The sequence below is a fragment of the Hyperolius riggenbachi genome, chromosome 9 (genome assembly GCF_040937935.1).
Source record: "Hyperolius riggenbachi isolate aHypRig1 chromosome 9, aHypRig1.pri, whole genome shotgun sequence".
Classification (NCBI taxonomy): domain Eukaryota; kingdom Metazoa; phylum Chordata; class Amphibia; order Anura; family Hyperoliidae; genus Hyperolius; species Hyperolius riggenbachi.
The window spans coordinates 210483020-210508051 of NC_090654.1; the positions used below are offsets into that span (position 1 = coordinate 210483020).

At 43.8% G+C, this 25032-nt stretch overlaps 1 protein-coding gene across 1 annotated transcript in view; it reads right to left on the reverse strand.

Moving 5' to 3' along the window:
* AVEN (apoptosis and caspase activation inhibitor) overlaps positions 1 to 25032 on the reverse strand; it is a 447633-nt gene that overhangs the window by 3697 nt on the left and 418904 nt on the right. Inside the window, exons 3-4 of the mRNA XM_068253944.1 lie at positions 10262 to 10357; positions 4571 to 4847 (exon numbers count right to left, since the gene is read on the reverse strand). Coding sequence (XP_068110045.1) covers positions 4571 to 4847; positions 10262 to 10357 — 373 coding nt within the window. The remainder of the gene's footprint in view (positions 1 to 4570; positions 4848 to 10261; positions 10358 to 25032) is intronic.

Below are 25032 nucleotides of genomic sequence, written 5' to 3' on the forward strand. Positions count from 1 at the left end.
CTGCCGCATGTAAAGTGTATAATACACTTTGTAATGTATACAAAGTGTATTATAGAGGCTGCCTCCTGCCCTGGTGGTCCCAGTGATCGGGGGACCACAAGGGCAGGAGGCAGCCCCCCTAGTGAACACACACACTGATTCTGCCCCCCCTGCCCCCTGATCGCCCCCCCCCCCCACCGGATAACCCCCCCAGACACCACTGTTTGCACCCAATCACCCCCGTCACTGTCTGTCAACGATATATTTTAGATTAGGTCCTAATGGCTCCTGATCACCCCCACACCCTCAGATCCTCCCCAATCCCTCCTCCCCCCCCCCCCCCCGTGTACTGTATACATCTATTCTTCCCTGTAATCACCCACTGATCACCTGTCAATCACCCATCAATCACCCCTCTCACCACCTGTTACTGCTACCCATCAGATCAGACCCTAATCTGCCCCTTGCGGGCACCCAAACACCCGCCCACACCCTCAGATCGCCCTTAGACTTCCCCCCTGATCACCTCTCCAGTGCATTGCTTGCATCTATTCCCCCTTCTAAGCACACCCTGAGACACCCATCAATCACCTCCCGTCACCCCTTAGAACTATCCATCAGATCAGGCCCTAATCTGCCCCCTGCGGGCTTCAGATCACCCGGCCAAACCCTCACCCGCCCCACCGCAGTGACAGAATTTTTTTTTCTGATCACTGCTGGTCTCTACGATTTAATTGTGGCTGAGACACATGCCACACAATACGCAACCGCCAATCCTAGAAGCTACCATGCCCATGGTTTTCGGTGGAAACCACTCCAAGTTTCCGAACATAAAATTTTTTGGGGCCTTCTCCTTAACATGGGTCTAGTTAAAAAGAATGTAATGCGGTCTTATTGGTCTACGCACCCAATACATCACATGCCCATGTTCTCTACTGCCATGTCCAGGCCATGATTTGAGAACATCCTGCGCTTCCTGCACTTCAGTGCCAATACAATCTGTCATCTAAGGGGCCACCCTGCTTATGACCGGTTCCACAAAATTCGGCCCCTCATAGACCACCTGTCATCAAAATTTGCAGATGCTTATACCCCTGAACAGTCATTTTGAGGCATTTGGTTTCCAGTCTACTCACGGTTTTGGGCCCGTAAAATGCCAGGGCGGTATAGGAACCCCACAAGTGACCCCATTTTAGAAAGAAGACACCCCAAGGTATTCCCGTTAGGTGTATGATGAGTTCATAGAAGATTTAATTTTTTTGTCACAAGTTAGTGGAAAATGACACTTTGTGAAAAAAAAAACAATAAAAATCAATTTCCGCTAACTTGTAACAAAAAATAAAATCTTCTCTTGTTTTTTTTCACAAAGTGTCATTTTCCACTAACTTGTGACAAAAAAATAACATTTTCTATGAACTCATCATACACCTAACGGATAAAGTGTAGAGAAACCGAGAGCCCAATATAGTGTAGTATGTTAAGCATAAATGAAGTAAAGGTTATCGTGAGAAAATTATACTCACAAACATGGGTTACCACACAGGCAACCACTGTATAGGCAGGTGAGGAGATTAGACCTGTCCTCACTCAGGGATAAGAAGTCGCTCTCTGTAGATGCGAAAGGGGGTAGATCACTGCTCCACCAGGGGTGGACACGGTATAGCAGTAGGAGAACAGAGGCGCCAGCAGGATAAAAGTGGATAAAAACTTTAAAATTTGCTGGGAGGAAGTGGTGGACTTACCTCCATAAAGCAGACACGAAAGACTGTCTGAATAGTAGTCACATTTATTAATTAGTACCCCAAAACAGTGCAACGCGTTTCGCAGGCCCAGCCCGCTTTATCAGGCAATAAAAATGGGGACAGGACAGAATTTCAGCAATAGCAGGTGTAGCGCCTCAGACCTGAGGCGCTACACCTGCTATTGCTGAAATTCTGTCTTGTCCCCATTTTTATTGCCTGATGAAGCGGGCTGGGCCTGCGAAACGCGTTGCACTGTTTTGGGGTACTAATTAATAAATGTGACTACTATTCAGACAGTCTTTCGTGTCTGCTTTATGGAGGTAAGTCCACCACTTCCTCCCAGCAAATTTTAAAGTTTTTATCCACTTTTATCCTGCTGGCGCCTCTGTTCTCCTACTGCTATACACCCAACGGAATACCTTGGGGTGTCTTATTTCTAAAATGGGGTCACTTGTGGGGTTCATAAACTGCCCTGGCATATTAGGGGCCCTAAACCGTGAGGAGTAGTCTGGAAATCAAATGCCTCAAAATGACCTGTGAAATCCTAAAGGTACTCATAGGAATTTGGGCCCCTTAGCGCACCTAGGCTGCAAATAAGTGTCACATGTGGTATCGCCGTACTCGGGAGAAGTAGTATAATGTGTTTTGGGGTGTATTTTTACACATACCCATGCTGGGTGGGAGAAATATCTCTGTAAATGGACAATTTTTTGATTTTTTTACAGACAATTGTCCATTTACAGAGATTAGAAGAGAGTAAAAATGCACCCCAAAACACATTAAACTATTTCTCCTGAGTATGGCGATACCACGTGACACTTTTTTGCAGCCTAGGTGCGCTAAGGGGCCCAAAGTCCAATGAGCACCTTAAGGCTTTACAGGGGTGCTTACAATTTAGCACCCCCCAAAATGCCAGGACAGTAAACACACCCCACAAATGACCCCATTTTGGAAAGTAGACACCCCAAAGTATTCAGAGAGGGGCATGGTGAGTCTGTGGCAGATTTCATTTTTTTTTTTGGTCACAAGTTAGCAGAAATTGAAACTTTTTTTTTTTAGTCACAAAGTGTCATTTTCCGCTAACTTGTGACAAAAAATAAAATTTTCTATGAACTCACCATGCCTCTTAGTGAATACTTTGGGATGTCTTCTTTCCAAAATGGGGTCATTTGGGGGTATTTATACTATTCTGGATTTCTAGCATTTTATGAAACATGATAGGTGCTCAGAAAAGTCAGAGATGCGAAAATTCACTTTTTGCACCATAGTTTGTAAACGCTATAACTTTTACCCAAACCAATAAATATACACTAAATGGATTTATTTTTATCAAAGACATGTAGCACAATAAATTTGGACAAAAATGTATAAGAAACTTTACTTTATTTGAAAAATGTCAGCACAGAAAGTTAAAAAAATCATTTGTTTGACAAAATTCATGTCTTTTTGATGAATATAATAAAAACTAAAAATCACAGCAGCAATCAAATAGCACCAAAAGAAAGCTGTATTAGTGACAAGAAAAGGAGGTAAAATTCATTTAGGTGGTAGGTTGTATAACCGAGCAATAACCCGTTAAAGCTGCAGTGGTCTGAATGGAAAAAAAAAAAGTGTCCGGTCCTTAAGGGGTTTTAAGACTGCAGTCCTTAATTAATGTGAAGTGAAAAAAAAAAGCAATAAGGACTTACATCTTCACCTTCAAGCCTGTTTTTCATGGCATCATATGAAATCAGCATTAATAAGTGTCATTATTCATATGATCTCCATGGAGCTACTCATATCTAACAAAACACAGTCTACTTTTTTAGGATATGGCTGCACATATAGCCTCCCTTCACTGTCACAGTTTCTCTGCTATCTCTCTGAGAGGTTCCTGTCTTTAGAGTCACATGCTTCTCCCCAAATGACAGGCTCCCTGCAGACTATGACAGACTAGCTTACACATATTGTCCTGGCACTACTTTAGCGGTTAATGTGGCATTCAACTACTCTTTGAATAATGCACACTGAAAGAGGCTCATCAATCATGCATGTGGGGATGCTGTGCGAGATTTCTACATAACAGGAGAGGATCAGGCAGCTGTTAAGATCCAGTCTTGTTTAATGGGGAAGCAGCATAGCGTCTGACAGCAATGCACTGCCTTTAAGACAATTTTAAGTGATTTATAAATCTCAGCTGGCCACAAAGCAGACAGGCAAAATAAGGTATTAAAGAGAACCCGAGGTGTGTTTAAAGAATGTTATCTGCATACAGAGGCTGGATCTGCCTATACAGCCCAGCCTCTGTTGCTATCCCAAACCCCACTAAGGCCCCCTGCACTCTCTCATAAATCACAGCTGTGCTGTGAGGCTGTGTTTACATCTGTAGTGTCAGTCTCAGCTGCTCCTCCGCCTCCTGCATAGCTCCGGTCCCTGCCCCCATCCCTTCCCTCCAATCAGCAGGGAGGGAAGGGATGCAGGCGGGGACTGGAGGTATGCAGGAGGCGGGGAGAGCAGCAGACTGACACTATAGAGATAAACACAGCCAGCTCTGACAAGCTGTTTGTCAGCAGCGTGGCTGTGATTTATGAGGGATTGCAGAGTGCAGGGGGACCTTAGGGGGGTTTGGGATAGCAAAAGAGGCTGGGCTGTATAGGCAGATCCAGCATCTGTATGCTGATAATATTCTTCAAACCCACCTCGGGTTCTCTTTAATGGATTGAGGTTATTTGTAATTGGAGAAACATAAATTACATCAGAAATAGTTTATTATAGCTGAACACAGTTATAAATAACTAAGCATGCATTTATAATGTAATATAAAACCTAAAAGATGGCAACTTGCACACACTCCTGAAGCATATTCTTACCGGGGATGTCACACGCCACCTGCTCATCATGCTCTGTGATGTGAACAGGAGATTCAGCCATGGTGTCTTTGACCGGAGTTTCCAAGCTGAGCAGGAAGTCTAGCTCCTTGTCCAGGCCGGACACAGGCACTTCCTGGGTAGGTTTGCCCTTTGGCAGGTGATCTGCTTCCTGAGTGGATATTGCCGTGGAGGGAGCAGATTTCTGGATTGAGGGATTTTGTGGCAGGTTTGTAATAGTCTTCAGGGTACTCTGAGGAAGCTCTTGAGGCAGCTCCTCCTGAAATAAAAACATCATCATTGTGCACAACTTACCAAGAGAAAGCACAATACCTGGATTGTGCCCAAATTCCATTCTTTATTACTGAATCTCATAATTGTTGAAAAAATGAACACAGAGCAAATAGTCTTCTAAATGAATAGAAAGTGTGGATGAAATAAAACAGACATTGCAGCCAAATGTAACACACCCATATGTAGGTACCAGTGTACTGTGTGAAGGATAGGGATGATCAATGAGATGCAAACTGTTCCGAAATGTTTATGCAAATATATGCAGCTTGAAAAAGGACCAATTCATTTCAACCTAATTTTAAATTGATTGGTCCATTTTCAAACTTTATACATTTGCATATAAATTTGCATCAACTCGGAACAATTTGCATATCTGTGATCATCCCTAGTGAAGAACTGTGGAATCTCCCCAGGGATCGGTTAGCAAAAATCTTCTCCTCAACATGTCCCAGGAACTCCATCTACTTTGCTTTCTTCTTACTTTTACCCCCACCCTGAAAAGTCCAGAAACATTTCACAAGCAACCCTCCTCTCTGCACTCTAGAATGACTACTGTGCTCTATAATGGCTGTGACATTAATAGACACATATCATTACAAACGTGCAGAATTGCTAGAAGAGGTCATCGCTATTCATGCCTGGATATGGGTTCAGAGTTGCTTTACATGTTGTTCAGACCTAATATTCGGTTGTAAATTTAGAGTAACCACTTAATGACGAGCTGACTTATAAAAACGTCCTGGAGCCATTAACTACTAGCCAGCCGCGTCACGCCGATGTGCGTGGCCGCGGCGTTAGCCCCATGACCGCCTAACGCCGATTGGTGTAAAGTCCTGGGGCTCTGTTTTGCAGGAGATTGCACGCAGGGTGCGCGCCCATCTCCTGCTTGGTGGGCGGAGCGGAGCACCGTCTTCAGTCTCCGAGCAGCTATTTGTCTAATTTGTCTAATTACATACACGTACAGCGCTGCGATCTGCAGCAGTGCTGTACTGGGGGCAGCCGTGTGACACGACTGTCCCCTCCTGAGACACAGTGCAATGTCAGGTTTTGGATAGGCACACCTTGCCGTGTTTCTGTAGTCGGGTGCTCAGCCTTGATGCAGAAGCGGCATCAGTCCAATACAAGCAATTCAAGGTCGGCTGGCACACCAGTTCAAAGTTCCAAGCAGTTTTATTGTATGCACAACATGACAATTGTTTCGGGGCCACGGAGGGTCCCCTTCTGCACTTTATCTGATGAAGGGGACCCTCCGTGGCCCCGAAACAATTGTCATGTTGTGCATACAATAAAACTGCTTGGAACTTTGAACTGGTGTGCCAGCCGACCTTGAATTGCTCCTGAGACACAGAGGTGGTCGGCTGTTATAGGCTGAAGCCTATGACAGCTGATCACAGGGATTGGCAGGGGGGGGGGGGGGGGTGTTACAGTATAAGAAAAAAACACTAACAAACAAATAAACAAACAAACATGGGGGGGGGGGCATCAGACCCCACCAACAGAGAGCTCTGTTGGTGGGGAGAAAAGGGGGGGATCACTTGTGTACTGTGTCAAGTGGTCCTGCAGCTTAGCCTTCAAGAGGAACTGTCACGAAAATCCTTAAAATTTGAAACACACACAAATAAGAAGTACATTTCTCCCAGAGTAAAATGAGCCATAATTGACTTTTCTCCTATGTTTCTGTCACTTAAAGTAGTAAAAATCTGATATTACTGACAAGTTTTGGGCTAGTCCATCTCTTCATGGGGGATTCTCAGCATGGCCTTTATTCTTTATAAAGACATTCCCTGAAAATGATTAATACAAAGATGCTGGCTAGCCTCCCTGCTCACTGTACACTATTTTGGCAGTTGGACGGAGCAACTGCAATTTAATACGTACTTTTAAAAATAAAGAAAACCCTGAAAATCCCCCTATGAGAAGATGGGCTAGTCTAAAATCTGTCGGCAATGTCAGATTTCTACTACTTACTGTAAGTGACAGCAACATAGGAGAGAAATAATTAATGGCTTATTTTACTCTGGGAGAAACGTACTTTTTACTTGTATGTGTTTTACATTTTAAGATTTTCGCGACAGTTCCTCTTTAAAGCCGCAGTGGCCAATTTAATGCAAAATGGCCTGGTCTTTAGGGGGGTTTAACACTGAGGTCCTCAAGTGGTTACGAGGCTATAGCAGGATGTTTTTATAAGTCAGACAGTGCTGCTGTCGCTGTGCACGTGCATTTAAGTGCACGTGCGCGTAAAAATAGTGGGGGAAAAAATACACCTTTATTTCCAAATAATATATTGTCACCATACTTTGTACTGGGGACATAATTAAAATCTTGTGATAACCATGACAAATAGGCAGATTAAATGTGTGGGTTTTATGTACAGTAGCAGTGTTTATATTAAAACCATATTGGATGAAATTGGAGAAATAATGTATTTTTTCATTTTTTTCCCTTGTATTTCCCTTTAACCACTTGAGGATCGCAGTGTTAAACCCCCCCTAAAGACCGGGCTATTTTTCCCTAATTGGCCACTGCAGCTTTAAGGCCAAGCTGCAGGGCCACACAACAAAGCACACGAGTGATCCCCCCCACCAACAGAGCTCTCTGTTGGTGGGTTCTGATCGATCCAAAGTGGTTTATTTTTTATATATATATAAATATATATTTTACTTATTTTTGAATAAAAATTGCCTTTTTTTAATTTGCTTTCCCCTTCTCAGTCCCACTGCCAGCAAATCAGCGTGATCAGCTGCCATAGGCTTCAGCCTATGACAGCCGACCACTGCCTAGCCTATGGAGGGGACAGCCATGTCACACGGCCATCCCCTGTACAGTGCTGCTGCTGATCGCAGCGCTGTACATGTAGACGGCGATTATTCTCCCGAGCGGAGACTGAAGGCGAGGTGGAGCTCCCCCCCCCCCCCCCCCCGCCCGATAAGGAGATGCATGCGATCTCTTCAGTAACCGGCTCCAGGACCTGATGCCAATTGGCGTCAGGCGGTCCTGGGGCTGCCGCCGCGGTCACGCCCATTGGCGTGAGGCGGTCGTAGAGTAGTTAAAATGCATAGAAAATAAAGTCATTACTGAAAACAAATATCAACCCCAAAAAGCCCAATTGGTGGTGAAAAAAACAAGATATAGACCATTTCATAGAGATTAGTAGTGATTAAGCTATTGGCAAATAAAAGGGATGAGCACGGAAAGGTGAAAATCGCTCTTGTCCATTAGGGTAAAAACCGCCTTGGGGTGAAGTATGTAATGTTGGTGTTCGAATTCAGAAACTTGAATTGTCCGGAACACCACACTTCAGCACCCAAGCAAGTGAACAGGGTCACGGGGAGTTCACTTGCTAGCGCCACATGGCATTCTTCACATGACTCCGATGCTTACACCTTCCAAGACAGAAGGAGGAGGAAGCATTGGAGTCACGAGAAGAGCAAGTAAGATAACTCCCAGTGACCATGTTCACCTGCTAAGGTGTGAGTTTCCTAATACAAAATAATTAGGATTTTGCTAAATAATACCTTGGGAGTTATTGTTATTCATATACAGACAGCCCACTTCCTTATCTAGATAATAAAATTGCAAAACACAAAAGGTCCTCTAATGCTGGGCATAGACGAGTCGATCTCCAGTCGCGTCCCCGCTCGTCCGCGCGGATCGAATCACGCTTGTCCCCGCCGGCGGTCCTTATTAGCCGCTCGATTCCCTGCCATTGTCCACCGGCGGGAATCGAGCGGGAGCGGGTTGAGCGGCTTGATCGGGCCAGCTTAATATCAGCTGGCCGGATCAGCTGGTCGATACACGGTACAGAAACGTACCGCGTATCCCCAGCATTACAGAAGTCTTAAAAAAAGAGCACTGATAACACAGGGAAAGATGCAACAAACCAGACTATCTGGTGATTTTGTAGTCGATTGACTATCCAATTTGATACTTTTTATGAAATCAGATGAAAATCAGTGCTGCAACAAACATGCCCAATCTACTATTTTCTTCCACCTTGCTCAATCGATACATTAGACGATTTTGGGCTAAACTCAATTGAGCAAGCTGGAAAATCTTAAGCCAATGTGGCCAATTGGGAACACGGCGGTAACGGCATGAAATATCGGGACAAGTGACGGAAACCCCAGCCATTGTGTTCACCCCCCCAAAGTTTATGTGCCCCCCGGAGCCCTGCGTTAAATCTCACCTGTCCGGCAGCATCAAGTCCAGCTGCTCCTTCTGCATATTTGAGTCCCACGTGGCTGCTGGTGTATGGGCAGCCAACAATTCTCTGTCTGATCAAATTCAATAAGAAACAAGCCTGTCTCTTGGTCATTCTACCCGTACATTGCTAGATGTATGGGCACCTTAATAGTGAGTTGCTCAGAATGACCAATCAGACTCCTTGATTTACGCAACTGTTTTACACCCATTTTGTTCCAAAATTCCTTGCCACTGCTTTTGATAAATCTGCCTCAATGGCCTCAATTCACTAAGATCATGCTAGAGATAATAGAGCAAGAGAAAACTTACCACCACACATCGATCTTGCCTTATTAAGGTGTAGAGATAAGTTTTCACAGTGAGAGAGTTATCTTATCAATTCAGTCCTTAAGTTACCTCCTCTGTAGGAATTTTCACATGCAGTTAATTAACAGCCAGTCTTTAACTTTAGAATTCTGGAGTTAATTTAAGGATTTAAGAGTTAACTTTAGAGATCTCACCTTAGCTTAAAGACAGCAGAGTTAACTTTAGATTTGCCTGAGGTAAAATGTTTCCTGAATACTACATGCCTTATCACCATGGTGATAGCTCTAGAAAAGTTATTAAAGACACAAGAAAAGCTTAGTGAATTGAGGCCAATATATCTTGTAAAAGCATGAAGTATGTTTTATTCAACACAGTAGCCTTGATGTGTCTGAGCTAATGTAGGGATTCCACCCTCACTTCATGGACGCTTCAGATGTCAGGCCTCACAGCTAAAGTGACTAAACTTTACTCAAATTAACACAAAAACCAAAGCTGTGATTGCTGTATTTACAAAGTGGCACAGGATAACAGCGAAGAGAGAAACATATGGCACCTGGAGTGAAGAGTTTGCTACAAGAGGAAAACCCAGCATGTTCGAACATAGGAAAATAAAAAGTGAAAAAAAAAACCTTGCCTGTACAGTAATTGCTAAATCTGAACCTAAATTATCATCATCAATCAAGCTGCCTCCCAGCTTCATACATGACATGTTAATAAAAATGCTTTTGTTAAAATCAAATAACATTGTATTCTCTTCAATTAAGATTGGGTTTTGGCACTTGCTCAGAAATTGATTAGCAGATGAGTCAGCTGCACCATAATCTAATTCAAGCAATGATTGAATTTGGATGAATATGTTGCCTCTGTGGCAGAAAAGGGTGCAGAGATTACCTGGACCAGATCAGCTTCCACATTCAGTCTGAGGTGTAGAGGCAATTCCTGAAGGGTTCTCACAAGACATTGGGAGTCCAGATACAATGAGGAATCCTAGAAGGAAAACATACAGGTATCAGCTATGGAAGTCTAGCAGGCTTTGTTACCCCCAAACTCCTGCATATCTAATATACATCTCACAGAGTCCACTTCATGTGGAAGTGAAAACTAAGAATTCTGCTTCTCGGGACAGGAATTCTAGATAAATGCATCCCAGTACTAAGAGCCACCACCCGTTAGCCCTAGGATTGATGAATGGCAACGCAATTCCCGATTCATTGATCTAAGTCCCCGTTAGAAAGACCGACGGTTTCTATGAGAAGTCGGGATCTTTTAAGTTCTACATCCCCTCTTCACTTCCTGTAAGTGCACGTGTCACACTTACAGGACGCATAAAAAAAATGACTGAGGCCCTCTTGTGGCCAAATAGTAAAACTACATCTACATACTTTTTTTTAATAGACAGACACACAATTACATTTGAAATTAACTGTTTACTAATCGGCGTAAAGTCCTTGGGGCAAAGTTTGCAGGGGATCGCCCTATGACAGCCGATCGCTCCTTTGTCTCTCAGGGGGACAGCCGTGTTATATGGCTGTCCCCACTACAGCGCTGCCATAGATCGCAGCACTGTACCGTGTCAATACACAATTCGCCGTCTAACAGTCTCCTAGCGGTAATCACCGCTGGGAGACTGATGATGGAGCAGAGCTCCGTCATTCAAGTGGAGATGCGCGCGCAGGATCTCCTGCAAAACCCCGACCCAGGACTTCAAGCTAATTGGCATTGAGCGGTTCTGGGGCTGCTGCCGTGTTCAAGGGGTTAAAATAACTTTTCAGCACTTTGTAATTAAAACAGTACCAAAAGGTAGGTGAAAAATACTAAAAAAATATTTTGAGTATTTTCTTGTTTGTAAATGGTTTAACCACTTGAGGACCACAGTGGTAAACCCCCCTAAAGACCAGTCTGTTTTTTTCATAATTGGCCACTGCAGCTTTAAGGCCAAGCTGCAGGACCGCACAACACAGCACACGAGTGACCCCCCCATCCCCCTTTTCTCTGTTGGTGGGGTCTGATCGCCCCCCTTGTGTTTATTTTTTTTAATAAATGTTTATGTTCATTCTTTTGTAGTGTTTTTTTACTAATTCTGTGTTTGGGTTTTTTTTTTAGAAATCCCCTCCCTCCCCCCAGCCGGCCAATCACGCGATCGGCTGTCATAGGCTTCTGCCTATGAGAGCAGATCGCTCTCTTGTCCCCCAGGGGGACAGACATGTCACACGGCTGTCCCCAGTACAGCGCTGCTGCTGATCGCAGCACTGTACTATGTAAATAGACGGCGATCACACAACGGCGACGGTAATAGCCGCTCAGAGACTGAAGACGGGGTGGAGCTGTTATTTAATCTGTGCTGGGGGCTGTAGAGCCCACCCAGCACAGATCTTAGAAATCAGCGCTGGTCCTTAAGGGGATGGGGGGGTAAAGTCTGAGTCCTGAAGTGGTTAAAGAGGAACTGTAGTGAGAATAACGTAATTGATAAAAATGTTTTTTTTTTTTTTTTCAACAATATTCATTACATAACAATATTCATTTATAATATAAATTATATCCTGACAGATACAGCTCTGCAGAATGTTTGTTTATTGAGATTTCCAAAGCCAGTAAAAATAATGCCTGGCCTCCCAGAAGTCTCTGAGAACAGAATTCTGCATAGCTAAACAGCCTAGGTTAAGCATCACTGGGAGATGGGGCTGCATACCAATACACAACAATGTAAATATATAGGAAGTGTTTCTGATGCTGAAACCAGGGAACTTTCCATAAAAGTGTATATCCTGAATAATTTACTGCATTCTACTATGTTATTACAGTGCCTCTCTAAACATGTATTGATTGTATTGATAAAACAGCTAGATGGATATTAAATAGTTTATAAATACTGGAATTCTGCATTAACCACTTAAGGACTGCAGCCTTAAACCCCCTTAACCACTTTACCACCGCATGTGCATATATCTCCGTCCCTTTGCACAACCTTTAACCACCAGGGACGGAGATATACGCACCTCCCGCCATTACCGCCGCTGTCCGTGCTCCCGCTCGTTCGTGCGCGCACTCCCACACTGGTGCATGCCGCTGCCCGCTCACCCGGAGATCAATGAACGGTAATAACAATTCACGTTCGTTGATCTAAGCCCCCCAGCAATGATCGGCTGTTTCTATGAGAAGCAGCGCGATCATTGTGAAAAAAAAAAAGTTTCCCAGCCTCCCTGAACTTCCTGCAAGCGTACTTCCTACGCTTGCAGGACGCATTCACAAAAAGTTACTGTGGTCATCTTGTGGCCAAATAGTAAAGCTACACCCAAAAGCATTTTTCATATACATATACACAATTCTACATTATAAATTAACTCATTACCTCCCACACTACCCCAAATTATTTTTTTTTGTAGTAAAAAAAAAAATGCAATAAAAAAATACATAAATAGTTACCTTAGGGACTGAACTCTTTAAATATTTATGTCAAGAGGGTATAAAACTGTTACTTTATAAACTATGGGCTTGTAATTAGGGATGAACGCAAAACTGAAAAAAAATGCACCTTTATTTCCAAATAAAATATTGTGCCAAATATTGTGATAGGGACTTAATTTAAACGGTGTAATAACTGGGACAAATGGGCAAATACATTTCATGGGTTTTAATTACAGTAGCATGCATTATTTAAAAACTATAATGGCGAAAACTGAAAAATAATGATTTTTTCCCAATTATTTTCCTATTTTCCCATTAAAACACATTTAGAATAAAATAATTCTTGGCATAATGTCCCACCTAAAGAAAGCCTAATTGGTGGCGAAAAAAACAAGATATAGTTCATTTAATTGCGATAAGTAATAATAAAGTTATGGACGAATGAATGGAAGGAGCGCTGAAAGGTGAAAATTGGTCTGGTGCTCAAGGGGTAAAACCCCTCAGTGGTCAAGTGGTTAACCACTTGCCGACCGCACACTCATAACGTGCGTCGGCAAAGTGGCAGCTGCAGGACCAGCGACGCAGTACTGCGTCGCCAGCTGCAGCCTAATTAATCAGGAAGCAGCCGCTCGTACGAGCGGCTGCTTCCTGTCAAATCACGGCGGGGGGCTCCGTGAATAGCCTGCGGGCCGCCGATGGCGGCTCGCAGGCTAGATGTAAACACAAGCGGAAATAATCCGCTTTGTTTACATTTGTACGGCGCTGCTGCGCAGCAGCGCCGTAAGGCAGATCGGCGATCCCCGGCCAATCAGCGGCCGGGGATCGCCGCCATGCGACAGGGGACGTCCTGTCACTGGCTGCACAGGACGGATAGCCGTCCTGTGCAGCCCCGATCACCGGGGGAGGCAGCAGGTAGGAGAGGGAGGGGGGAATTTCGCCGCGGAGGGGGGCTTTGAGGTGCCCCCCCCGCCACCCACAGCAGGCAGGAGAGATCAGACCCCCCCAGCACATCATCCCCATAGCGGGGAAAAAAGGGGGGCAATCTGATCTCCCTGCCTGCACCCTGGTCTGTGCTGGGGGCTGCAGAGCCCACCCAGCACAGATCAATCAAACCAGCGCTGGTCCTTAAGGGGGGGTAAAGGGTGGGTCCTCAAGTGGTTAAAGCGAACCTCTGGACTAAAAATCTACTCCGCAGAACTCAAAAGGCTTGGTGTTTCTTTAACAGTTTCACAGCATCAGAACTTTGTTTTTCTTACCAAAGCATCATTTTTAGCTGCATTTTGAGCTAAGCTCCACCCATCAAAGAGAAAAAACCGTGCTTTTTCCCCCTGATGCTGTGCAGAGCATGATGGGATTTCCTATGTTGTTATTCACGTTGCCTAGCAACTGGGAGAGGTGCTCAGGACACAGGACAGCTGGAACTGTGTCTCATGCTCCCTATCACCTCCTTTCAACCAAAAAGATGGCTGCCATCATGAACTCAAACATTTGCCTGTTCTTTTAATACAGGGTGGGTAAGAGATTATATTACCTATCTATTTTAATTAACATAACTAATGTAACTTAATGACAGTATGTTTGTTTAGGCTGGAGTTCCTCTTTAACCTCCCTGGCGTTCTATTAAGATCGCCAGGGCGGCTGCGGGAGGGTTTTAAAAAAAAACAAAAAAAACAACTGTTTCATGCAGCCAACTTTCAGTTGGCTGCATGAAAGCCCACTAGAGGGCGCTCCGGAAGCGTCATTCTGAACGCCTCCGGCGACCAGAATAAACAAGGAAGGCCGCAATGAGCAGCCTTCCTTGTTTTGCTTACCTCGTCGCCATAGCGACGAGCGGAGTGACGTCATGGACGTCAGCCGCCTCCGATCCAGCCCTTAGCGCTGGCCGGAACTTTTGTTCCGGCTGCGCAGGGCAATGGTTTATTGCTCGGTCATACAACCTATCATCTAAATTAATTTTACCCTCCTTTTCTTGTCACTAATACAGCTTTCTTTTGGTGCTATTTGATTGCTGCTGCAATTTTTAGTTTTTATTAGATTCATCAAAAAATACATGAATTTTGTCAAAAAAATGATTATTTTAACTTTCTGTGGTAAAATTTTTCAAATAAAGTAAAATTTCTATATGAAATTTTGTCCAAATTTATTGTGCTACATGTCTTTGATAAAAAAAAATCCAATAAGTGTATTTTTATTGGTTTGGGTAAAAGTTATAGTGTTTACAAACTATGGTGCAAAAAGTTAATTTTCCCATTTTGAAGCATCTCTGACTTTTCTGAGCACTTGTCCTGTTTCATGAGGTGCTAGAATTCCAGGATAGTATAAATACCCCCCAAATGACCCCATTTTGGAAAGAAGACATCTCAAAGTATTCACTGAGAGTATGGTGAGTTCAAAGAAGATTTTATTTTTTGTCACAAGTTAGCAAAAAATGACACTTTGTGAAAAAAAATAATAAAAATCAATTTCCGCTAACTTGTGACAAAAAATAAAATTTTCTATGAACTCACCATACTCCAACCGGAATACCTTGGAGTGTCATCTTTCCAAAATGGGCTCACTTGTGGGATTCCTATACTGCCCTGGCATTTTAGGGGCCCTAAACCATGAGGAGTAGTCTGGAAACCAAATGCCTCAAAATGACCTGTGAAATCCTAAAGGTACTCATTGGACTTTGGGCCCCTTAGCACACCTAGGCTGCAAAAAAGTGTCACACATGGGGTATCACCGTACTCAGGAGAAGTAGTATAATGTGGTTTGAGGTGTATTTTTACACATACCCACACTGGGTGGAAGAAATATCTCTGTAAATGGACAATTGTGTGTAAAAAAAATAAAAAAAAATGTCATTTACAGAGATATTTCTCCCACCCAGCATGGGTATGTGTAAAAATACACCCCAAAACACATTATACTACTTCTCCTGAGTACGGTGATACCACATGTGTGAAGCTGTTTTGCAGCCTGCCCCCAGGGGGCAGTTTAGGACCTAATCTTAAGGGTAGCATTGACAGATAGTGACAACGGGTGATAGATGGGTAATTAGGGGGTGATTGGGAGCAAACAGTGGTCTGATGGGGTAATCAGGGGGGGGGGGAATCTGAGGGGTGCTGTGGGCGATCAGAGGGGCAGGGGGACAGGATCAGTGTGTATGTGTTTTTACATACACAGCTGCCTCCTCCCCCGGTGGTCACTCGATCACTGGGACCACCAGGGGAGGAGGCCGCCAGTATAATACTTTGTTAGCGTAACAAAGTGCATTATACACTTTCTATGCGGTAGATTGTCCGCATACAACCCGCCGGCGCTGCTAATTGGTCGGCGGGTTGACGTCCTGGGTAGGCGGAGCCTAATGCCGGCAGATGCGCACGATCCCCGGGTAATCAGTCCCACAGGTGCTGCCGCCGATCGGCGTTAAGCGGTCCTAGGGGAGCCACCTTGCCCATAGGTAGTGGGCGGTCGGCAAGTGGTTAAACATGCACAGTAGAGTAAAATGACATTATGGTGGTGTTACAGATGCAAAAATGAAAATTAAAAAAACACAGAATAGTTGATTAATACATCCTTTTATTTTTATATTGCCTGTATTGAAAATTATGTGTATTGCATGCTGAAACTAAAAAGTTAGAATAAAGGGCTTGTTTCCACCAAAACAGCATTGAAAGGCATAAAAGACATACACTTGCATGCATTGTTCTATATATCAGCCATACCAGTGAGCTGCATTGAACCGTAGCCTGTTTTCCCAAAAAAATGTGTGCAGCTATGGACATGATACAGTAAGAAAAAGTGTGTGTGTGTGGCCGCGGATGGGGGGAGCATACAATAAATTACCACCTTATTGTAAAAAAAAGGTACAACACATTATGAAGATAACACTACCATTATTTTGCCCTGCCCCTTTTCACCAGAAACAGTGGAAGCTGTTCTGCAGTTCTGTCCAGCTGGGTGGAATGACACTGTGCACTAACTGTACAAAATTAAAACAATCTTACTTGGGTAAACGGTAGAGATGGGCTCAAGTGTAGAAAATCTAGTTTGGGGTTTTCTTTAAAGTGGTTCTGTATGGGTTTTTAAAAACAGAAAGTGTCACTTACCTGGGGCTTCTACGTAGACAAATGCCACTGCACTGAAACAGAGGATTGTTGAGGCCGGCGTGGGACAAGATGTCTGTAGGGGGCCGGTAGAAGCCCCAGGTAAGTGACCCTTTTTGTTTTTAACCACTTAAGTCTATCTGGATGGATATATCCGTCCAGATAGACTGTGCAGCTGCCGCTTCCTGAGGCACGCGATCCCGCTGCCTGCCGTTACACCCCCCCCCCCCCCCCCCGATCAGTGAATGGGAATATAATTCCCATTCACCGATCTAACTAAGTCCTCCGCAGAAAAAACGACACTTCCTAATCAGAGGGCGCGGTATTTCAGCAAAAAAATAATAATTTACAGCTTCCTTATAGTTCCTGGTAGCATGATCATACGCGCGAGGACTTTTTTGACTGTGGCCAGCTTGTGGCCAAATAGTAAACTACACCCACATACATTTTTACATTACATTATTGTACATTTAAAATGATCTGTTTCCCTTCCACATCAAAAATTACCCAAATACATTTTTTTTATAAAAAAAAATTACAATTAAAAAAAACAACATAAATAGTTACCTAAGGGTCTGAACTTTTTAAATATACATGTCAAGAGAGTATCCTATTATATTTTTTTTTAATTATAAGCTTGTAAATAGTGATGGACGCAAATTGAAAAAATGCACCTTTATTTCTAAATAAAATATCGTCGCCATAAATTGCGATAAGGATATAATTTAAGTGGTGTAATACCCGGGACAAATGGGGAAATAAAATACATCAGTTTTAATTACAGTAGCATGTATTAATTTTAAACTATAACGGCCAAAACTGAGAAATGATGATTTTTTTCCATTTCTTTCTTAAAGGATACCCGAACTGAAATGTGACATAATGAGATAGACATGTGTATGTACAGTGCCTAGCACACAAATAACTATGCTGTGTCCCTTTTTTTCTTTCTCTGCCTGAAAGAGTTAAATATCAGGTATGCAAGTGGCTGACCCAGACCCGGCCCCCGACAGGAAGTGACTACAGTGTGACCCTCACTGATAAGAAATTCCAACTATAAAACACTTTCATAGAAGAAAATGGCTTCTGAGAGCAAGAAAGAGGTAAAAAAGGGGAATTTCTTATCAGTGAGGGTCACACTGTATTCACTTCCTGTCTGAGTCAGGACTGAGTCAGCCACTTAAATACCTGCTATTTAGCTCTTTCAGGCAGAAAAAGAAAAAAAGGAACACAGCATAGTTATTTGTGTGCTAGGCACTGTACATACACATGTCTATCTCATTACGTCACATTTCAGTTCGGGTATCCTTTAATCTTCCTGTTAAAACGGATTTAGAAAAAAAATAATTCTTAGCAAAATATACCACCCAAAGAAAGCTTAATTTGTGGTGGAAAAAACAAGATATAGATCAATTAATTGTGATAAGTAGCAATAAAGTTATTGGCGAATGAATGGGAGGTGAACTTTGCTCGGATGCATACGATTTTCGACACTGTAGACTGAAGTGGTTAAAAACCTATATAGAACCCCTTTAAATGCATATTACTAAGCAGAGGTGCTGAATGTAGCAGCAATGACTGCACCATTCATATCACTCTGTTTCCATATCCAGTGATAGCTGTCTGTAAGCAAAACACAAGCCAGAGAAGACACTGGGCTACATGTGTATTACACCCCAAAATGGAAGAACGCATTGGAAATGCAGATTCTAGGTGAAGACTGGTTGCTGTGTACATCCCTCCACAAACATGCATGCAGCCTGCACCCCAGGAACTCGGAGATCAAATCACTGAGGTGGAAAGGGGGTACCCCAATACTTTTTTTTATCATACTAGGGGATTTAAACAAAGCTGACCTAAACAAAGAACCTCCTAAATACAGCCAACATGTCACAAATGCAGCACCACCCCCTGCACAAAGTTCAGACAATTGTCAAAAAGGACACCAAAGGCTGTAAAAACTGCAGAAGGCCATCACTGATGCAAAAAAATTATTACTCTAAAAGACTTAGAGAGGCTCTGTAACAAAATGTTCAGCCTTAGTTCTTCTATCCTATAAGTTCCTATGTCTGTTCTAATGTGCTCTGGCTTACTGCAGCCTTTCCTAATTGCACTGTCTCTGTAATAAATCTTATCTCCTTTCCTCTGTCGTGTCTGTCGGGCTAAGGCTTGAATGTGTGGAATGTGCAGGGCTGCTTGTGATTGGATAGAAGCGATACATACCCTCTGCAGGCCCCCTGCACACTCTGTATGACTCACACACTCTGTTTATGTAAGCCTATTACAAGCTAGTTAGTTTGTTTGTAAACACTGCTGCAATCCTGGCTTGTAATTAACAGTTTTAGACAGAGAGTGGCAGAAACAGCACAGAGAGGCACAGGAGAAAATAAGGAATAGAATGGTATGCTTTTTAGTGTAAGAATATTAGAGGACAGATTCTCTTTAAATAAACATGTTCCACAATGAACTCCTCCACAATAGGAATGTCTCAACATCAGATCACCAACTACAAAAGGAAAGCCCCACAATCATTAGATAACCTGCAGCTTGGAAATGAGCTGACCACATTCTATTGTAGGTTTGATACAATAAACAATAGCCATCCCTACCTAGTCAATTCACCTAATTTGCATCTCTGTACCAACAGGCAAACTGAGCACTCCAGCCAGTCAACCTCTCCACCCACTGCGGTGCATCAGCACCTACACAACACAGAATGTCAGCCAGTCTACTGACCTGTGCCCAGATTAGCATCCTCTAGCAATATGCCAATTAGAGGTAAACAAACGTTTGAAAAGGCAAAATATTAACCACTTCAGTACCAGAAGTCTCTGGCCCCTTAAGGATCAGAGACTTCTGGGTAAAAAAAGCGGGGCTCACCAACGTTGTGCTGCACAGTCCCATCTCTCTCGCTGTGTTCCCGCTGCTGTAGCCCACTTGCTCTGCTGTCGGTATGACAGCAGAGCTCTGTGAGCCTTTCAGTACATGTTTTCATTGGCCCAATGGTTGGCCCTGGGAAACACACATCAAGCTCTTTGACAGTCAGTACTGGAACACTCCAGGGCTGTGTGCTTTCCCCACTGCTTTATTCACTGTACACCAATGACTGCATATCCACAGATCTATCTGTTAGGGCCCTTTTCCACTTTCACTCGCAAAAGGAAAACACAAAAGCAAGTGATTAAGTTTATAAATCAATTTTGTTATGTGATTGCAATTTGGCATATATCTTTTTAATTTGAAGCACAGTCACAGGTAAAGTTGCTCCAAAAAGCGATTGCGATTCACAGAAAATCAAATCGCGATAGTGGAAAATAGCAACCCTAGCAATTTAAAAATTGCTAGCCCTCATTGGAAAAGGACCCTCAAGGTTCTGAAGTTTGCAGATGACGCAACTGTAATTGGTCTCATACAAAATGGGGAAGAGTCTGCATAGTGGAACAGCTTTCTTCCTTGTGCAGCAACAACAACTTGGAACATAATGCTCTTAAGACCATGGAAATGATAATAGACTTTAGGAGAACTTAGGAGCACCTTCCCCTAACTATAAATGGATCTACAGTAAGAGTCATTCAAGTTTCTTGGGTCCACAATCTCCAATAACTTAAAATGAGACAATACTGTCACTATCAACAAGAAAGAGCAACAAAGGATGTACCACCTATGGCACCTGAAAAAGTTTGGCTCAGCACAAAAATTAATGGTGCAGTTCTACACTGTGATTGTTGAATCCATCATAACATCATCTATGACTCTATGGTTCGGCTCCTAGTCAGTACTAGAAAAGGTGAGACTGCAGCGCATCATCCGAACTGTGGAAAGGATAATTGGCTGTAGATTACCTTTCCTGCAGGATCTTTACGCTAGCAGGTGCAGAAAAAGAGCGACCAAGATTGCCTCTGAACCCCTCTCACCCTGCCCACTCCAGCTTCCAGCTCATGCCTTCAGGTGTAAGATTCCGGTCAACCGCAACTAAAGCTTCCAGGCACAGGAACAGCTTCTTCCCTCAGGCAGTAGTCATGCTTAGCGCGGAACCACTCCAGAGCTTCTAGGACTGGAAAGCATTATAGTACAGAACTGAAAATGAACACTTCTCACCCTGTTTACTGCCACTATAACTTACATACTGTCCTTGACTTGATATATATATATATATATATATATATATACACATATATATATATGTGTGTGTGTGTGTGTGTGTGTGTATGTATGTATATATATATATGTGTATATATATATATATATATATATATGTGTATATATATATATATATGTGTGTATATATATGTATATATATATATATATATATATATATATATATATATATATATAATATATATATATATGTATACAGGGAGTACAGAATTATTAGGCAAGTTGTATTTTTGAGGAATAATTTTATTATTGAACAACAACCATGTTCTCAATGAACCCAAAAAACTCAATATCAAAGCTGAATATTTTTGAAAGTAGTTTTTAGTTTTAGCTATTTTAGGGGGATATCTGTGTGTGCAGGTGACTATTACTGTGCATAATTATTAGGCAACTTAACAAAAAACAAATATATACCCATTTCGATTATTTATGTTTACCAGTGAAACCAATATAACATCTCAGCATTCACAAATATACATTTCTGACATTCAAAAACAAATCAGTGACCAATATAGCCACCTTTCTTTGCAAGGACACTCAAAAGCCTGCCATCCATGGATTCTGTCGGTGTTTTGATCTGTTCACCATCAACATTGCGTGCAGCAGCAACCACAGCCTCCCAGACACTGTTCAGAGAGGTGTACTGTTTTCCCTCCTTGTAAATCTCACATTTTATGATGGACCACAGGTTCTCAATGGGGTTCAGATCTGGTGAACAAGGAGGCCATGTCATTAGTTTTTCTTCTTTTATACCCTTTCTTGCCAGCCACGCTGTGGAGTACTTGGACGCGTGTGATCAGGGCCGGTTTAAGCAACAATGGGGCCCCAGGGCAAAATGAACCTTGGGGGCCCCCCCAACATATACCCCGGAACAAAAATCGGCATTAGGGGACCTTTTTTGCAGCTGGTATAGTCAGGGTGTGAAGTCCCAATCGGTCAGAGCTCCACATTCTGGCTATCCCAGCCTGCATGGGGGACAAGGGGTTAAAAAGTTTCAGGAGGGGGGACCCCACATAATTAAAAAAAAAAAAAAATTCCCACACTCTAAACATAAAAAAAAATTTGGGGGGGGGGGGGGGGGGGGGGGGATAGAAAAAAATGCCAGGGATCTTCATACAGCCATATTTTTACCTTCGAAACGGTAAAATCGATTTTCTCAAAAACTATAAGGTCTTTTTGAAAAAACATTTTTTCCTCTTATTCCTAATGATCTCCTTAACATATCCTGCAAATTTAGGGTTTCTAGCATTTAAGGTGGATTTGCTATTAACCATTAAAGTCGTCAGGTTTTTAAATGTGTATTTTTTTTCCTTTGAAACTTTAAAATCAATTTTCTCAAAAACTATAAGGCCGATTTGCAAAAATGTTTTTTCCTCTTGTAGCCACTGGGGGCCCCTACAAGCTCTGGGGCCCTGGGGCAGCTGCCTCCTCTGCCTCTATGGTAGCGCCGGCCCTGCGTGTGATAGAGCATTGTCCTGCATGAAAATCATGTTTTTCTTGAAGGATGCAGACTTCTTCCTGTACCACTGCTTGAAGAAGATGTCTCCCAGAAACTGGCAGTAGGACTGGGAGTTGAGCTTGACTCCATCCTCAACCCGAAAAGGCCCCACAAGCTCATCTTTGATGATACCAGCCCAAACCGGTACTCCACCTCCACCTTGCTGGCGTCTGAGTCGGACTGGAGCTCTCTGCCCTTTACCAATCCAACCACGGACCCATCCATCTGGCCCATCAAGACTCACTCTCATTTCATCAGCCCATAAAACCTTAGAAAAATCAGTCTTGAGATATTTCTTGGCCCAATCTTGACGTTTCAGCTTGTGTGTCTTGTTCAGTGGTGGTCGTCTTTCAGCCTTTCTTACCTTGGCCATGTCTCTGAGTATTGCACACCTTGTGCTTTTGGGTACTCCAGTGATGTTGCAGCTCTGAAATATGGCCAAACTGGTGGCAAGTGGCATCTTGGCAGCTGCACGCTTGACTTTTCTCAGTTCATGGGCAGTTATTTTGCGCCTTTGTTTTTCCACACGCTTCTTGCGACCCTGTTGACTATTTTGAATGAAATGCTCGATTGTTCGATGATCACGCTTCAGAAGCTTTGCAATTTTAAGAGTGCTGCATCCCTCTGCAAGATATCTCACTATTTTTGACTTTTCTGAGCCTGTCAAGTCCTTCTTTTGACCCATTTTGCCAAAGGAAAGGAAGTTGCCTAATACTTATGCACACCTGATATAGGGTGTTAATGTCATTAGACAGAATTTGCGATAATTCAGGTTGGAGTGAGCTCGAGATGTCTCCCAGGCACCACTGCTGAATATATGCAAATTAACCATTGTACCCTTAGAAGCTAAACACACCTCCAGAACCGCTGGAATGCAATGATGTGTCAGCTTGTTAATATGTACAGAGCCATAATAATCCAACATGCATACAGACTGTTTCGGATTGTTTGATCCTCATCAGTGCATGGCATGGATTAATTTGGCTCTATGGAGTAGGGCTTGTAAATCCGAGAGGCACAGACTAACCAGCAAGCTCATGGTGACCCAGAACTCATTGGGGTGTGTAAGGGGGCTTTTAGGACCATTGTAGTCCCTTACACACCCCAATGAGTTCTGGGTCACCATGAGCTTGCTGGTTAGTCAATGTCATTAGACCACACCCCTTCTCATTACAGAAATGCACATCACCTAATATGCTTAATTGGTAGTAGGCTTTCGAGCCTATACAGCTTGGAGTAAGACAACATGCATAAAGAGGATGATGTGGTCAAAATACTCATTTGCCTAATAATTCTGCACTCCCTGTATATATACGTGTACAGTATATATATATGTGTGTATATATATATATATATACCGTATTTTTCGGACCATAAGACGCACTTTTTCTCCTCCAAACATGGGGGGAAAATGTGCCAGCGTCTTATGGTCCGGATGCTGCAATTTTTACTGGTGCCAGTTGTCACCCCCCTTTAAAATACTGTTTCCCCGTGGCTGTCCTATTCCCCGTCTGTCTAAGTCATCGCTGTGGGGTTTGCTGGAGGGTTATGAGTCTGTGTCCCCACGGCTAAATGTCCCTCTATACACGTGCTCCCGTCCCCTCCTCCTCCGCCCCCCCGACCACGTTGCCCGGCTCTCTATGGGATATGTGGGGAGTGTGAAGGCTGCCGCTTACCGCTGGATGTTAGCGTCGATCAGCGGTGATCATCCGTGATACAGCTGCCGGGTGGTCCGTGCACGCTGCCGAAGCCTTCCTCCCTTCACTTCCGCTTACATCATCAATGCGGAAGTGAAGGGAGGAAGGCTTCAGCAGCGTGCACGGACCACCCGGCGGCTGTATCACGGACGATTACCGCTGATCAGCGCTAACATCCAGCGGTAAGCGGCAGCCTTCACACTCCCCACATATCCCATAGAGAGCCGGGCAACGCGGAGGAGGAGGCGGCGGGAGCACGTGTATAGAGGGACACTTAGCCACGGGGACACTTAGACTCATAACCCTCCTGCAAACCCCACTGCAATGACTTAGACAGACGGGGAAACAGACAAATTACCATCCTGAAAAGCCCACTCCAATGCCCCACATGGGGCATTTTAACCACTTGAGGACCCACCCTTTACCCCCCCTTAAGGACCAGCGCTGGTTTGATTGATCTGTGCTGGGTGGGCTCTGCAGCCCCCAGCACAGATCAGCGTGCAGGCAGAGCGACCAGATCGCCCCCCTTTTTTCCCCACTAGGGGGACGATGTGCTGGGGGGGTCTGATCGCTCCTGCCTGCCGGGTGTTGCGGGGGGGGGGGGCACCTCAAAGCCCCCCTCCGCGGCAAAATCCTCCCCCTCCCTCTCCTACCTGCCCCCCCCCCCCCCCTGGAGATCCGGGCTGCACAGGACGCTATCCCTCCTGTGCAGCCAGTGACAGGCTGTCTCCTGTCACATGGCGGCGATCCCCGCGCCGTACAATGTAAACAAAGCGGATTATTTCCGCTTGTGTTTACATTTAGCCTGCGAGC